This window comes from Heterocephalus glaber, unplaced genomic scaffold (assembly GCF_053883595.1).
Source record: "Heterocephalus glaber isolate CG9 unplaced genomic scaffold, H.glaber_assembly_v1.0 deba00001666, whole genome shotgun sequence".
Lineage (NCBI taxonomy): Eukaryota > Metazoa > Chordata > Mammalia > Rodentia > Bathyergidae > Heterocephalus > Heterocephalus glaber.
The window spans coordinates 12,211,807-12,227,977 of NW_028258406.1; the positions used below are offsets into that span (position 1 = coordinate 12,211,807).

The window sequence follows — 16,171 nt, forward strand, 5'->3', positions numbered from 1 at the left end:
TAAATTCAGTAACAGTTACCTTATTAAGTTCCACTGAAATGACCTCTACTCTTAGCTATTTATCTGAAAAGTCGAGAACTGATATGTCTTGAGTATCCACTAATTCTTGAACAATTTGTATATTTATACAGATAAATGTATTTAGTAGTAGTTAACTTCTGATTTTCAAAAGCATGATTAATTTTTCAATGAACCTGTAGTTTCCTTGTCTTCCCCTTTATGTGCTGCTTCTTTCCTCTTATTTCTCTTTTTATAAACTCCTTTATGATAATATAGCTCGAATCAGTGAAGGCTGCAGTGGCGACATTATTTCATCATTCCTTCCTTCCACATTTATGATACAGTCCTCTCAATGCAATACTTTTGAAAGATGGTGCCATCTTTGTGGCCCCCGTCAACCCATTTCCCACGATGCCTGCTCATATTCTTGTACTTCAGAACTCTTCTGAATTATCCTTATCTTACTGATATTTTCAAACTTATTAATACAAATATGCATACAGGATAGTGCAGTTATTAGAAGTGTACAGCTCTGTGAATTTTCTCAAATTAAACACATTCATGTAATCAACACCCAGATTAAGAAATAGGATATTTCTAGTGCCCTGGTTACTGTATTTTATTTGTGTGTGTGTGTAGCTGCTTGTTTCACCCTCTCCTCAAGCACTAATTCTTTGGTATTTATTTCATTTCTGTTCTTCTAAGTAACAATCTGTAACTTCTAAGTACTTCATAAACACAAAGCCATATTAACTTTAAAAAATACCATTAACCATCATTGGAGATTAGTTTAAACTTTTTTAAATACTTCTTTTCCTTACTCCTTTCTGGTCTTTAAAATTTCTTGCTATGAGTTCCTTTAATCCTTGGTGTAAAAGAATTAGTTCACTTTAACATGGTGGCTTCTTTTACTTTATTATTTTTAGTGTGTAAATTCAAGGCTCACAAAAGATGTGCTGTGCGGGCAACAAATAACTGCAAGTGGACGACCCTGGCCTCCATTGGGAAGGACATCATGGAGGATGAAGACGGCGTAAGCTGCTTTCTGTCTCACACCTCATCCCTCTACCTCCTCTCTGCTTTTCTGCTCTTTGGGAAAACAATGATACATAAGTAAGAATGGAAAATACTGATAGTTAAGCAGGAGTGTTTATTTTAGGATTAAATAGAAGATGTTAGTTGATTCTGAGTTTTTCTTTTTAATTCATTGCTCATAGCTTTCCTCAGCTCTTGTATTTTAAAGGAAATTTGTCATGAGTAGAGTTTAGGAGTGACTGCTGGGCTGGCCTGGTGTTATGGACTCTTATCTGCTGAGCTCTGTGATATTTAAGGCTCAGCAGAGATGTTCGCTCTTCAGACTTCAGGGCCTCCTCTCAGCCATACCTCTCACATTCAAAGAGTTGCCTTCATTGTATCTTGCCCCCCAATCTCTGATAGCCCCTTGGTCATCATACTTCTCTCCTCAGCTAGACCTCTATCTGAATCCCAAAGGGGGAGGGCTTTTGTCTTACTTATCCTTGTATTCCAGCAGGGTCAGGCATAATAGATTCTCAGTAAATGTGGGAATAAATGAGTGAATGCCTGCTGATGCATGCTATTGAGTCCATAGAGTAAGCAACCATTCCGTATCTTCCCTATGGTAAGAATGTTGTCCTCCACAGTCTTCACTTTGGCTGCCCTTTCTTCGTGTCCCACAGGTTGCGATGCCTCACCAATGGCTGGAGGGCAACTTGCCTGTGAGCGCCAAGTGTGCTGTCTGTGACAAAACATGTGGCAGTGTTCTTCGTCTACAAGATTGGAAGTGCCTTTGGTGTAAAACAATGGTGAGGGTTTGGAATTGTTGCATTTCTCAAGATCTCTTTCATCGTTTTATTGTTCTCCATTTTGCTTTCCCTGTGCAGTGGCTTGCTATCTTCAGGCCTATTTTACTACCTAGTGCACACAGAGAGCTCTTTTCTGGTATGCCACCAGATTTAGTTGACATTAAAAATAATTTTGCTGTAGCCCCATATGTCTAGTAAGCTATGCACTGATGTGATTTAAATTATATATGTTTATGTTATAAAAATAAACATTTGAAACCATCTTTGCCTGTGTAAGAAGGGAGTGAAAAGCACATACAACATAATGTGAGTCAACAGCAAGGAATGGTCTCATGTAAGCTGTTCTAGAAGGCAGAGCTTCTGGACTGCATGAGGACAGTCAGAGAAGAGGCCACAAAGAGGTTGTCAAGGGGCTAAATGACCTCAGGACAAGGATGATGTTCCTGTCCGTGCTGTTCTTGTTTTATCACTGAGCTGTGCTGTCCTGCAGTGACACTGCCTTAAGTTGAGGCAGACTCATTTAACAGCTTCTGTCGTGAATAGTCTTTTAAAGTTACTGGTCCAGGTTTGGAAATCAGCCTCATATTTACCAATGTGGAAAAGCCAATCTTTTGGGTAAGTATGGTGTAGATCAGCAGGCCCAAGAAATGTGAATATTATGTATTGATTTCCTAATCAGTGAGAGAGAAGGACTTCTTAGGCCCCAGAGGAAAATAAGTCCTACAGCTTGATAAGTTGTTTGTGATTCCTTTTAGTTTTTAAGTAAATATGATTCTATTTGTACTCATTGTTTTGTTATTCTTTATCAGTTGCCTCTTTTATTTGCTACGGTTATGTTATTTTTTATTTCTTTTATTTCACTTAATACATAGACTGTAACAGGTGTCTGTTTTTGGACTCTGAGTATATTAAGGCCTCTTATGCCATTCTTATTTTACAGGAATGCTACCCATAAAGAAGATTTTAAATTGCCCTCCTATTTTTTTGTTCAGGGATAAACACTGATAGCATTTCCTACTATTTTTATTAGCAATGCATTTATTTATTTATTTATTCACTCCTAGAGCTTCTGCTGTTCATTTCTAACTTCTTTGATATAAAACATATCTTGTGTGAGATGAATTATTTAGAAAGGCTTTATAGAAATTGTCTTTACCTGCAGTGTATATGTTTACTTTTGTCTAGCCATTCTGCAAATAGAATGTCACTGTTATTACGGTTAGTTCACAGGGGGATTCTGGAATGCCTTCTGTCTCTTTTCTCCTGGCAAACTCAGATCTCACTTAGTTGTGACATCATCCCTGCTTCACCCGGGTTAGACATGCTATTTCCTGTCACCATCCACCTGTAACATCTCTTAGTCTCACACTTCCTATACACTATCATCTGTTTACACACTCTTCCCATAAAGATGGACTTGTGTCATTTGTAGGACAGTGGATGCACCTTAAGGTCTTAATAAAGTTAATGTTAAGTGAAGTGAAGTAAATCATTATGTTAAGTGAAGTAAATCAGACACACAAGCTTAAATATTGCGTGGTTTCTCTTATATGAGAAACTTGATATATAATAAAGTGCCAAATAAAAGACAGATATAGAAAGAAAAAAGTTATTGTAGTCCAGCATGACTGATGTATCTAAAACTGTACCTTTATTTACTATAATTGTCTTCTGTTTTATATATTTTTTGGCCTGTTAGAGTGGCTGTTGATCTGTGTTTATCATAATTAACTTGATAAAGACATAAAATAAGTAAATAAATCTGTTATTGGAAAAAAAATAAAATGAGTAGAGAGGAAGGGGAAAGGAAAAGAATTGAGATGTGTTATGTGCATGTACCAGTTCCCCACAATTAACGTAATCAAAATGTATTGCAAACATGTAGTAATAAAAATTAAAAAAATTTTAAATATATAAAAAATAGTGCATTTTTGGCCAAGGATGATGGCAAACACCTTTAATCCTGTATGCTTTGTAGGCTGGGGCAAGAGGATCACAAGCTCAAGGTTAGCCTGAGCAAATTATGGAGGCCCTGTTTCAAAGTAAACAATAAAAAGGCTGGGGGGATAGTTCAAAAATAAAGCACCCCTGGATTTGTTCCCCAGTACTACAAAAAAAAAACCCCACAAAAACAAGACAAAACAAAAAACCAACAGATTTCTAAAACACAGGCTATGTTGTCCTTAAAACAGTGAAAAACCAAACCAAAAATAAAAAACCCAAACCCAAAAGGCCATAGCTCCACAACTGTAATGATTCAACTCATAATTTTAAATATAGTGAAGATACAATTTATCGTCTGCTTTTCTCACTTTGCATTATTGTAAATATCTTTATGTTTTGCTCCAAGATTCTCAAACATTTTAAAATTTCTTTTAAAACTATCCATGCACAATAGTTTTTCTAAAGTGCATTTGTGTTGTTAATTATTGTAAATCATAATAGCAAAGTGATCAAAACCAAGTCATCAGTAGAATAAAAGACTATTAAATTTCAGTTATCCTCTCAAAAGTTTTAATAATTAGAAGTTTAATTAGTATGCCAGTTTTCTTAAAGGATTAATGATTAATGAAATAAAGATATATAATATTAATGGTTCAGGAAACATCTGCATTTGCTGGTTAGAACACTTAAAAGACTCTAGGTAAATACACAAAGAATTCTAAATAACTTAGCTCCTACTTGGTAAATTAGCCCTGCTTTGTCCTACACAGTGTCTTGAGTGACCTTGAAAGTTTTTGTTTCTACAGAGTTAGCATGTTTACTGTAGCCTTTAGTGTGTATCTCTCCTTTTCCATACAGAGCAGCAGTCTAGCTGAGAAAATTTGCATTGATGTGCTTGTAGATAACACTATAAACTGCCTTGAAAAATGTGAATGAAAGTTATAGGATCACTGCAGACAGAGCATGGGCACATTACAGATTTTAGTGGTTTTTAATTTCGATGAGAGTTTTTATAAGGTAGATACCATCACTTTCTTTCATGTACATGATATTGACAGACTGGTTAGCGTGTCTCCTTTCTCCCCTCTTTCAGTTTTTCCCTTTTTTCTTCGTCACTCCTTCTCTCCCTTCTTTCTTTCCCTTTTTTCTTTGTGCCTCGCCTCTTCTATTCTTCTCTCTTTGACTTCACTAAGCATTCATGTATCTCCATATATATATATATATATATATATATATATATAAATATATATGTCTGTCTATCTTGAGGCAATCACACAAACAGGCTGTACAAATCCCAAATCAAATTCCCATCCCTAATATGCTTAGTCTGTTCCTTGGAAGTATAAATATTGTGCTAAAGTAATTTATGAAATACCGAACATTTTGTAATGCCCTTGATCCTAAATGTTTAGTTCTGTAGATGTAATTTATAATATAGCAAAAGGTTGGTTTGTTTTTATGATTCTTGAAGGTTTATTTGTTTGTTATTAGGTACACACTGCCTGCAAAGATTTATACCACCCCGTATGCCCACTTGGCCAATGTAAAGTATCTATCATACCTCCAATTGCACTGAACAGCACTGACTCTGACGGTATGTAACAGTAGTGTAAGTATGTGCACTTCTGGTATATTTAATGCTGATATGTACATTGATTTTCCTAGAATAAATATAACTGTAACACATTATTCTGATCAGTTTTATATAATGATTCCACTTAAATTGTTGAATAGTACATTTAATTTTTAAAAGAATATTTTAAGTGGAGTTTATAACATAGCTATTTACACATTGGTGAAATTACCATGTATAAGACTTTTAGATTTTGCATTTCGGTAAACAAAGAAAGATCATTATTCTATATTGAAGTGTAATCTAAAAAGATTAATTTTTTTCTCACCATAATTGAACAGCATGGCTGTTACTAAAATTTGTTTCCTATCATTTATATTCCGATAAATGCGTTCACTTTTCCAGTCTTTCAACTTATTTGTTTGTAAATGCTGAGGAAACTTTTACAGCCCTGGTTTGGGGGATAGCATGCTATTAGTTATAATTTCCTTCTAAACAAGCCACATTAAAAAGGGCTTTTACCATTTACCATTATTAATGCCTTGCATTGATAGCATGCTTTATGCTTTTCAAACTTTTTATATAAATTTTACCAGTAGATATGTTAGATGTAAGTATATAAATCTTAAAAGATGTGATTTGTTTTTAACCTATGCTGTTGATAGTTCCATCCACAGTCCCCAATATATCAAGGTTCTTTTGTTTGTTATAAATTTTAAATATTTTCTCAGGGGTCAGCAAGGAGCAGTTAAAATATTTTAAAATGCTAATTATAAACATATGGATTCTTTGCCAAGTGTGGGTTCATAGACCTGTGATTAGTTTTTATAATTAAGTATTGTTAATAGGTAGTATTCTCAAAGTATATGTGATTTATGTACTTTTGTCAGCTTTTGGTATGATTTTTCATTATAGAGTAATAAATAAGGTTCTTTATTGTGTGTGCCTGTGTATGTGTTAATAGGGCCTTTGTACTGAGATATATCGCCAACTCTTTCCAAAAAAATTTTGTAGACAGGGTCTGACAAAGTTATTAAGTTGCCTAGGCTGAACTCAAATTTGCAGTCCTCCTGCCTTAGCCTCTTAGAGTGCTAAGATTACAGTCGAGTGCCACCATACTTAGTTTAGAGTATATTTTAAAAAGGTAAGCTATATTCTTAGTATGTAAGAGGTAAGCCTGTCTGCATTTAGGGGGCTAAATTATAACTGGATGTTCCAACAGTAAATAAGGTTCTTTATGAATTTATCTTTTTCTCTGAATAGTGTGTTAATAATTTAAAAGAAGCTGTATGTGCTGATCTTGTACTTTTTTTTTGCAGGTTTCTGTAGAGCAACATTTTCATTCTGTGTTAGTCCTCTACTGGTTTTTGTCAATTCTAAGAGTGGAGATAATCAGGGAGTAAAGTTCCTTCGTCGTTTTAAACAGCTGCTAAATCCTGCTCAGGTGTTTGATTTAATGAATGGAGGTCCTCATTTAGGGTAATTCATTATTGATAAATCTTATTTTTTAAAAATGTAGCAAATGTCTAACTTCTCAGATCTTGAAAATTGTAGATTCTTCTAGACATTTCTGTGTCCATCTTCCACCCCCTCCCTGTTTAAAATTCTGATTAAAAGTTTTGTGGTTTTTTGTTTGTTTTTTTGAGACAGGCTCTGTATCCCAGGCTGGCCTTAAACTGCCTATATAGCCCAGGCTGGCCTTGAATTCATGGTGATCCTCCTGCCTTAGCTTCTCTTGTACTAGGATTACAGGTGTGCACCACCACACCTGGCTTCTGATTATAAGTTTTAACACAATCTTTTCAGCAGTTATTCAGCTTCTTTATATGAAATCCAAATTTTTTACTGAAATTTCCAAGTTCCAAAATTTGTTTAGAAAATGATTTAGAACATATCTTCCATCCAACAATTTGTTTAGCTCCAAAAATGACCATATTACATAAGTATAAAATAATTTGCATGGAAGACTGATACTAATTTTTATGTAGTACACATAATCAGTGCCTTAACTAAGAAAAGGTACTGTCATGGATCTCAAGGACAGTTCTTGAAGATTTCAGACTCGGTTAACATAAATTCCAAAGAAACGCTTCTGTTGAGTGTTTTTTTCATCCTTCTATGATGTCATATAATTTAAAATCTGAAAAAGATTAAATCATGTTTTCACTGAGAGGCAATGTGCCTTGAAACACAATTCATACCCTTTTATGCTATGTACGTGACTTCTTAAGAGGTGATACTTGTCTTCTGCTAGAGGGGCCTTCAATCTTTGTATGATTTGCTTAGTGCCCCCCCCACCCCCATTTTCTCTTGGGTTCTAAAGACCTTGAAGAATGCACACAGAGGTGGAAATGGAGAATTTAGATACCAGTGCCTAGAAAAGCATTGTGTGGTTTATAATTTGACACTTTCTTCTGTCTTCTCTGTTTCAATCTCTTTTTGTGCCTCTTGTCACATTCGTCCCCTCAGGGTCTTTTGTCTGGTTCTATTGTCTGCTCATGCTGAGTGTCAGGTCATCTGGTCACATAGACCTTAGTTGTATTCATTTATACCCACCCTCTTTCTCAGCCACTTGTAAACTTCTTCCTTTCCTGTTGGCACTCTAGCATTTCCCCTTGGAACCTCTCTTCTCTTGTCTGCTCTGTTCTTAGATAGTTTTGTCCCCTTTTCTAACACATTTGTTTTATAATCCTTCATAGTTCCATTATCTTGCTTTTTCCTTTTTCTTTTTGCATTGTATTGCTACTGGGGAGTAAACTGAGGGCCTTATGCATGTAAGCAGGTGTTGTACCACTAAATCATGCCTACAACTCTCTCTCATAATCATGATACTTATTTTATCCATTCATCCTCTAAGCTTCCAAGAGTCTGTCTTTGTGAAATGTCTTGAGGTGGTTCTACAATATATTTTTCAGATTTTTCATAATACTTGAGGTTTATATAGACACATTGAGGAGATGGAATGTGTCAAAGTTGAGATGAAGGAAGGTAGAAGTCAAAGGACCTGAAACTAGGAGGGAAGGAGAACGGGGGAGTTAACAGTACTAAGGGCATAAATCTCTTGAGGAACTGACTTGTTGCAGCCCAGTAGCATCCCATCCAAAATTCTCTTCCCTTGGTTTGTAGTTCTTAATGAAATAACATTAATAGAAAGAGAAAAATCACTACTTTTATCATCTCTAATTACTTTACCTTTAGTTCTCTTTCCATTTTATTTGTTCTCACTTCTCAATCCCCTTTCCTTCTAATTTTGTCTGTTTCTGCTTATGATTTGCTTTCCTCTGATTCAGAAGTTTTCTTCAGTTAAAAATTGCAGTTGAATTAATTTTTATAGTTTAATTAATACATAAGTAAAAGTTCTTATATTTAATCTGAAAATTAAAATGCCAGTGAAATTATAATGACAAAGAATTAAGGGAAGTGATTTTTATTTTACTAACATAAAATACATTTTACTTTCAGTTTAAGATTATTTCAGAAATTTGACAATTTCCGGATTCTTGTTTGTGGAGGAGATGGAAGTGTAGGTTGGGTTTTGTCAGAAATTGATAAGCTCAACCTGAATAAACAGGCAAGTGCTATTTTTTTTTTCTTGCTAGTTTACATGAATGCATACTAATTACTTGCCAGAGAGATGTAGAAATGTAACAGTTAAAATTTGCGACATGTCTGAAAGTCTCTGCTTTGCACTCTCTTGTAGTGTCAGCTGGGAGTATTGCCTTTGGGCACAGGCAATGACCTTGCTCGAGTTCTTGGCTGGGGAGGTTCATATGATGATGACACCCAACTTCCTCAGATACTAGAGAAGCTGGAACGAGCCAGTACCAAAATGTTGGACAGGTAAAAGAGAATCCTAATCTGGACTGAAAATGAGACACTAAAATCTTTTTTTTAATAATTGAAATTGTACTCACTGTAAACCACATTGAAGGCAGACACTTCTGGTCATCTGGTCTAGTCCACTGTTTGATCACTGAGATAGAGACAATGCTTCCACAAGTTGACACTCAATAAAGATGTTTTTTGAGTGGATGAATAAGTTTTAAAAATCTGAAAAAACTACTCCAAAGAATCCATTATTTTATAGGTTGAAGACTATGTTGATACTAATTGCTTTTAATGTTTGTTCACATAGGAAAGCTAAAATTGCTAATTTCATAGGGAGGTTTTCATGAGTATAAAAAGTAGAGCTCTATTATTCTTGTAGTTTCAGAAGAACTAAGAAAGACATATAAACTTTAGATTTGTTAGAACATCTTTTCTTCATTTTACATATTAAGAATTGACCCAATAAGGAATTGAATATTTAAAAAGATAAAAGAATCTTGTTCCCTGTACAGGGAAGTATTAGGAAGACAGCTGTTAATTATCACTGTATTTATGCTGTCCTTAATCACATCATAGCTATTTTCTGAATGGCCCATGTATAAAACAGAAATCACAGTGAGTGCAGCCTCAGTGTTGTGGAGAAGCTGTTTGGAGGAGGTGAAGGGAAGAGCAGGACTCAGTAAGCAATAATTACCCCACCCCTGTGAGTAGAAGACAAATGTCAAAATATCATAATAGACTTGAGCCAGCATGAATCAAAACAACTTTGATAGGATTAGCCATCTGTGGAACTCTTCTCCAAAATAACAGAATCTCATCAGGGAGCCGCCAATCTAAAATGCAATTACTCTAAGACAAACTATAACCTAATTAATTTTAACCTTGTCTGTCATACGGTAATGTAATGCGTGATTCTTTTGCTGACAGATATTTAAAGAGAGCCGGACAGTAAAACATTTGTTTATATTTATTCACAATTATCAAGAGAGACACTCCTGTAGTTTGAGTGTATCATAAAGGTTTATAATCTAAGGTGGAGCTGGCTTCTGTTTTTTTGAAAAAGCTAACTCTGAGATGGTGGATAGTTAACTAGGTTTATTGTGGTGAGGTTTTATGTGGTTCATGATGCATAGATATACCAAAGTATAAAGTACACTTTAAACATAGACAGTTTTTGTCAGTTGCACCTTAATAAAGCTGAGGAAAAAACAAGATTTGAAATAAGTAAATAAAATCAACATTATTTATAAAAGCTCCTAGAGGTGATTTCCTGGATAGCTGTCCAATTCTGTGCTTACCAAAAAGTACAGAATATTTTAAATGCTTTCGTACTGATTTATGTCCCCTCCTGCTGCATCCCAGGACATACTGCTAGGTATTTCTTCTCTGGATGTGTGCTTTTCCCTTGCCTGTTACAGAAATTAACTTTTCTGAAAGAGAAACCTTATGGTGAAATTCCTTGATCCCAGCAGGCCTGTAAAAAATACAAGAAGAAAAATCAACATGGATTCAAAAGCCTAGGACTATTATTAGAAATACAAGAATATTTGATTCCTGTGTTTTCTTTACTAATTTACTATTTATAAAAATAAAATAAAAGGACTCCAGGCATGGTGATACATACCTGTAATCACAGCTACTCAGGAAACTGAGTCAGAAGAATTGAAAGTTCCAAACCAGCCTGAGAAACATAGTGAGACCTTGCCTCAACATAAAAAATATGAAGGTCTGGGGATGTACCTGATTGGTAGAGCACCGCTGAATTCAGTCCCCAGTACTGCAAAAACAAACAAAACTGGTGACCCCAAAACCAAACAAAAAGAAAAGTCAAAAAAGAACCACTGTTTAATATTCTACCATATATATATATATATATATATATATATATATATATATATATATACACACATTTATTTGATCTTCAAAACAACACTGTGGGATGACTTTTACTTAGAAAAGCATTATTATCACTGCTTTACAAAGATGTAAATTGAAACTTCTGGAGACAGTGATATTTTTTGTCTGCCAGTACTGAAAGTTGTTTTATTTAATCATCACTGCACTCAGAGAGAGAGCCAATGTTGTCATCTCCCTTTTCCCGATAAAAAGGCTCAAGAGGGTTTTTCACATGATGAGAGTTACATAGCTAATAAGTACTAGAACTGGTGCTCTAAACTGGAATCCATACTTTAGTTGCTAGGGTCTTTCCTTAACATTGCACTCTCTCCCCCTTAAAGCATGTGTGCACCAGAGAAGTTCTAACCTTCTGGTTTCTACTTCTGTGTACCTGGTACTAATACGTACTTCTGCCTGAAGCTTTCCTCTCTTTCTGCCACTTTCTTCTGTTTCTTCAGCTCCAACAATTTCCTTCCAAGGAGGGAGATACAGCATAGAAGGCATAGACGTTGGGTGGATTTCGTTCCCTTTTTTTTAACTGACTTTTCTCCAGAGAATTGTTTCCACTGTTTTCTCTGTTTGGAAATTTGCAAATTCACTTACTTTGTTTACTTATATTATCCCTGTTTTCTGTGCTACAATATGTGCTTCATTTAGGGGCTCCTTCACTCTTGTGTCTCTAGAACTTGTCTGTCACTTTGAGACTTTTGATATGTATCTGTTGCGTGGATGGAGGGATGGCTAAATGGATGAACGGTTTTTGATGCTCGGATGTGAATTTCTTTATAATATTTTTATGTGAAGAGTTGGACAGTAGCTATAAGTAACTGTTCAGCTTACATATCTTACCACATGACATGGGACTATTGGAAGAGTTTCTGGGAATTCAGGTTTTTATACATAGACCTAATAGTCTGGATGATACACTCATCTCTGTTAAAATATTGATCTTGGTTTACGTCTAGGCTCCATCACTGGCTTCAGCTGTTTTATGCTTTTCTTAAAATACATTTATGACAGTAGTGCTTTTATTAATGCTTTGTGTCCTTGTAAAATCTATCTTACATCTTTGAAGTCTACAGTGAGGTCCTGGTCCAGTTGCTTTTCCAGAATTTGGAAATTATTATTTTAGATAGAAGACTGGAGTTATCCTGAGTTGTTTATGTTTCTCTAACACCATGTGATTCAATATTTGCTTTGATACTAATACTTATAGTTAATTGAAATAAATATGCTTGAAACAAATATTATTTACATGAAGTTATTTCCCTCAATCCCATTCTTACATTTATTCTTTCTTAAAGTAAGAAGTGGTATTTATCTAACATTTTATGTATGTATGTATGTATGTATGTATGTATGTATGTATGTATATATGTATAAGCTGCTTTGGCAAAAGTGGTTGGTACATAGGCAATGGTTTATTTTCCATAGGTAGTATGTGTTTATTTAATCTAACAGTGATGGAGAACCTTTTAGAGACTAGTGCCTGACCTGCAACCTAAAACTCACTTAATTATGGCAAAATGGCAACACTGCAGTTAAACCTGAATACTGAGGTTTTTGTTTAGAAAAAAAAAGTCATACATTAACATCTTTTGTTTTAAAAGAAAAACAACACACTTGCCATAGGTTTGCCACCACTAAGTACTAGGACACTGTTTTAGAACTCTGGGTTGGGACTCTTTATTAAATCTAGTAAGTAAAATTGCAGTGAGCATTATTTTAAAAGTAGAACATAAAAAGAAGAAAAAAGTCAGAATGCATTGTACCTAATGAAGAATAGTATTCTTGTTACATATGAGCATTTCTTACTGTGGAAAGTATTCAAGTGTTTGGAAGTCATTAATTTAGAGAAATGGTAAAATGTGGAAATCATAAATATGAATCCAATAATTTGAGAATACCAAAATTTCATCTCTTTCTTCATTTTTGGTTAAGATAAAATAAAATCATAGCATATTATTTAAATTTTAAAGGAATTTTGGACCAAAGAATTTTCTCCCTTCAGATGGAGTATAATGACATATGAACTCAAATTGCCACCGAAGGCTTCTCTACTTCCTGAACCTCCAGAAGCACCTGAAGAATTCTATGTAAGATTCAATTCTGCCTATTTATCATTTGAAATGGGGGTGGATAGCTTGGGAAAAATGAGAAAACTTACTCATAATGGGAATAACATGCCTACTTCATTTATTTTCATAGGGTTGTATGATTTTGTTGACTACTTCTAGTTAGACTGTGACCATCCACACTGGGAGCATGACCTTAACCAAGTCACTCACCTTTAGGGCCTTTGTTACTTCATCTGTAAAGTGAGGCTAATGTGAGGATTAAATGATGCAACAGATGTATGTGGAGCACCAGGCATGCAAGGTCCCCTTCTTTTGACCCAGTAGTTCTCTCTAAATATTCTACCTACCCCTTTCCTTTTTCATCAGCAGAGCTCCAGCAGAGGCCAGCTGGTGGCAGCCTCCTGTCACCTTCTGCTCACCTTCTGCATTGGTTGTGAGCATCCATTTGATTATGAGATATTAGCCTAGCTGCCATCATCCCTTCAGCAATCTCCATGTAAATCAGTATATGAAGCCAGAATATTACATAAATTCTTAGTTCTTTGCCTGGTCTTTGAAAAGGGCAGCAGGACAAGGTTAAACCTGTTGATCCAGAGAATACAAAAGACAGCTCACTTTATTTTGTCCCTGCTATAGACCACAATGTCTCAGCTTTTCAGAGGATTTTAAAGATTCAGCATTCTGATTACACCTCAAAGCACCAGAGATTTAAAACAACCCAAATTTCAGAGGATTATTTTCTGACTCATTAAGACCATTTGATCTATGATAGCTTATTTTTCCCTCTAGGAAAATACATCAGTTTATTTTACAGCTGAAGTCTTTGTGTTGTCATTAATAAATTATGATCTTGTCAAAACTAAGGCAGGGAATGGTAATTAGAAATGAATGTTTCTTAGAGAAGCTAATAGTACTTTTAAAACTTTCTTATATAAAAGTAAAAATAATTGCTACTACAGAGTTTTAAAAATAGAAAATTATATGAAAAAGAAAAGAAAAATCACTTATAGTCCACTGAAGATTAATATGTTTGCTGCTTTATTTCTGACAGCATTTTTCATTATAATATTACTCTACCTGGTTATAGCCATCATACATGTTTTTAGAGAAACCAGTCTTTTCTCAATAGTATTTTTATAAAGTTTTTTTCAAAAAAAGGAGAGGGGAGTTCTTTTGTTTTACTTGAGAAAAATATCATTCTTTTGTTTTACTTCAGAAATATGTTATTTCTGAGCATATAAAATAAAGGTAGATAATTAACTTCCATCATTTATATGTAACTGCACTTTAAAACTGGGGTATAATTATAAGTACATGAAAGAAATATCTTACTTTTTTAGCACAAACAGGCTTTGAATGAAACTTCATTTTGTTTTTTAAAACTTATTTTTATAACAAAGGGATAACATACTTTAAGATTACAGAGTAAGTAAAATATGTATGACTCTAGAACCAAATCAGCCTCTAGCTGAAACCCAGAATACACTTTACTATGCATAAATTTTTTCTTTTAACCTTGAAAGCTGCACTAAAAAGAAGTTAAATCTTTCCTATTGGTTTGTTGACACTTCACTGGCTAGGATCTTAGACAAAGTACTTAGCTCATCTTAGTCTCAGGTTCCTTGACTATAAAACATGACAATTAAAGGGGTAAAAATATACAAAATGCTTAAGCACAAGAAAATATGTTAACTCTAATTATCACTTACCTTCCTGACCCTGCTAAGTGATTCTCTAATAGGTTAATAAATGACATCTGTACATTTTTATTTTTTTCCCTCTGCGGGACAAAAGAACAAGCCTGGGCCCTCAAGCATGGCAGGCAAGGGCTCTGCCACTGAGCTAAGTCCCAGCCTCGATATCTGTAACTTTTGTATGTCCAAGGGGACATACAAGTTAACTTTACTTTCCTCTGAAAGAGGTAGCATTTTTTTGTCTTTGAATGTATTTAATGAACAAAAACTTGGATTTTTAAATGTAGGTTTCAAGTGACATTACTCAAATGATACTAATTAATAAATTAACCAATGGCATTACTGGTCATTTAAAATATTTTCCACCCTGAAGGGAAGACAATAAAATGATCTCTGGAGAACATTTTTTTATTTTGCATTTTTAGAACATATATTTTCATTTCCTAATCTTTTTTTATTAAGTTTATTATTACATTTTACGTATAAAATACAGTTACATTCATCGTTGGGATCTTATACCTTTACATGATGTATCTTAGTTCTTAATTTTTCCGCATTTCCCTGCCCTCCCTTCACCCTCTCCACCCTTCCCTATTTACAAGACTTTGTTTCCATTTTTTCCTTTTTTCATATTTTTTCTTTTCCCTTCTTTCCTTTCCCCTACCCCTCCCACTTCCCCAACTCCTTTAGACCTTTTCTTCCTATTTCACATTATCAGTTATACCATTTGAACCTTATTTACACTTTAGTTTTTTACATCAGAGAAACTATTTGGTATTTACACATGTGTGTCCTATTTATTTCACTTAAGAGTATGGCCTCAAGTTGCATCCATTTAGCTATATGGCCGAGTAGTACTCCATTTTATAGAAAAACCACATCTTCTTTATCCAGTCTCCAGTTGATGGGCATTTGGGCTGTTTCCAAGTTTTAGCTATTACAAACTGTGCTGCTGTAAACATGGGGGCACATATATCACTGTGGTATGATTCATTTAATTCTTTTGGAAAGATACCCAGCAGAGGGATAGCTATCTAGAATATATAATGAACTCAAAAAAAAAACAGACCCCCAAATATAAAAACCCAATTCAAAAATGGGCATCTGAAATGAACAGATATTTCTCAGACAAAGAAGTAAAAGCAGCAAATAAATATATGAAAAAATGTTCAACGTCACTTGTCATTCAAGAGATGCCCATGAAAACAACACTGAGGTTCCACCTCACCCCAGAAAGAATGGCTGCTATCAAGAGATCAACCAATAACAAATGTTGGTGGGGGTGTGAGGAGAAAGGAACCCTTCTCTATTGTTGGTGGGAGTGCAGACTGGTGC

General features: G+C 34.7%; 1 protein-coding gene across 11 annotated transcripts in view; it reads left to right on the forward strand.

Annotated features, from left to right (window-relative positions):
* Dgkh (diacylglycerol kinase eta) overlaps nt 1-16,171 on the forward strand; it is a 213,378-nt gene that overhangs the window by 134,632 nt on the left and 62,575 nt on the right. For all 11 annotated transcript variants that reach the window (XR_015445840.1, XR_015445841.1, XR_015445844.1 and 8 more), the window contains exons 7-13: nt 927-1,033; nt 1,698-1,823; nt 5,259-5,361; nt 6,660-6,819; nt 8,803-8,911; nt 9,041-9,180; nt 13,076-13,160. Coding sequence is in view for 5 of the 11 variants with exons in the window: in XM_087197313.1 (XP_087053439.1) it covers nt 927-1,033; nt 1,698-1,823; nt 5,259-5,361; nt 6,660-6,819; nt 8,803-8,911; nt 9,041-9,180; nt 13,076-13,160 (830 nt within the window). In the remaining 6 variants the exon portion in view is untranslated. The remainder of the gene's footprint in view (nt 1-926; nt 1,034-1,697; nt 1,824-5,258; nt 5,362-6,659; nt 6,820-8,802; nt 8,912-9,040; nt 9,181-13,075; nt 13,161-16,171) is intronic.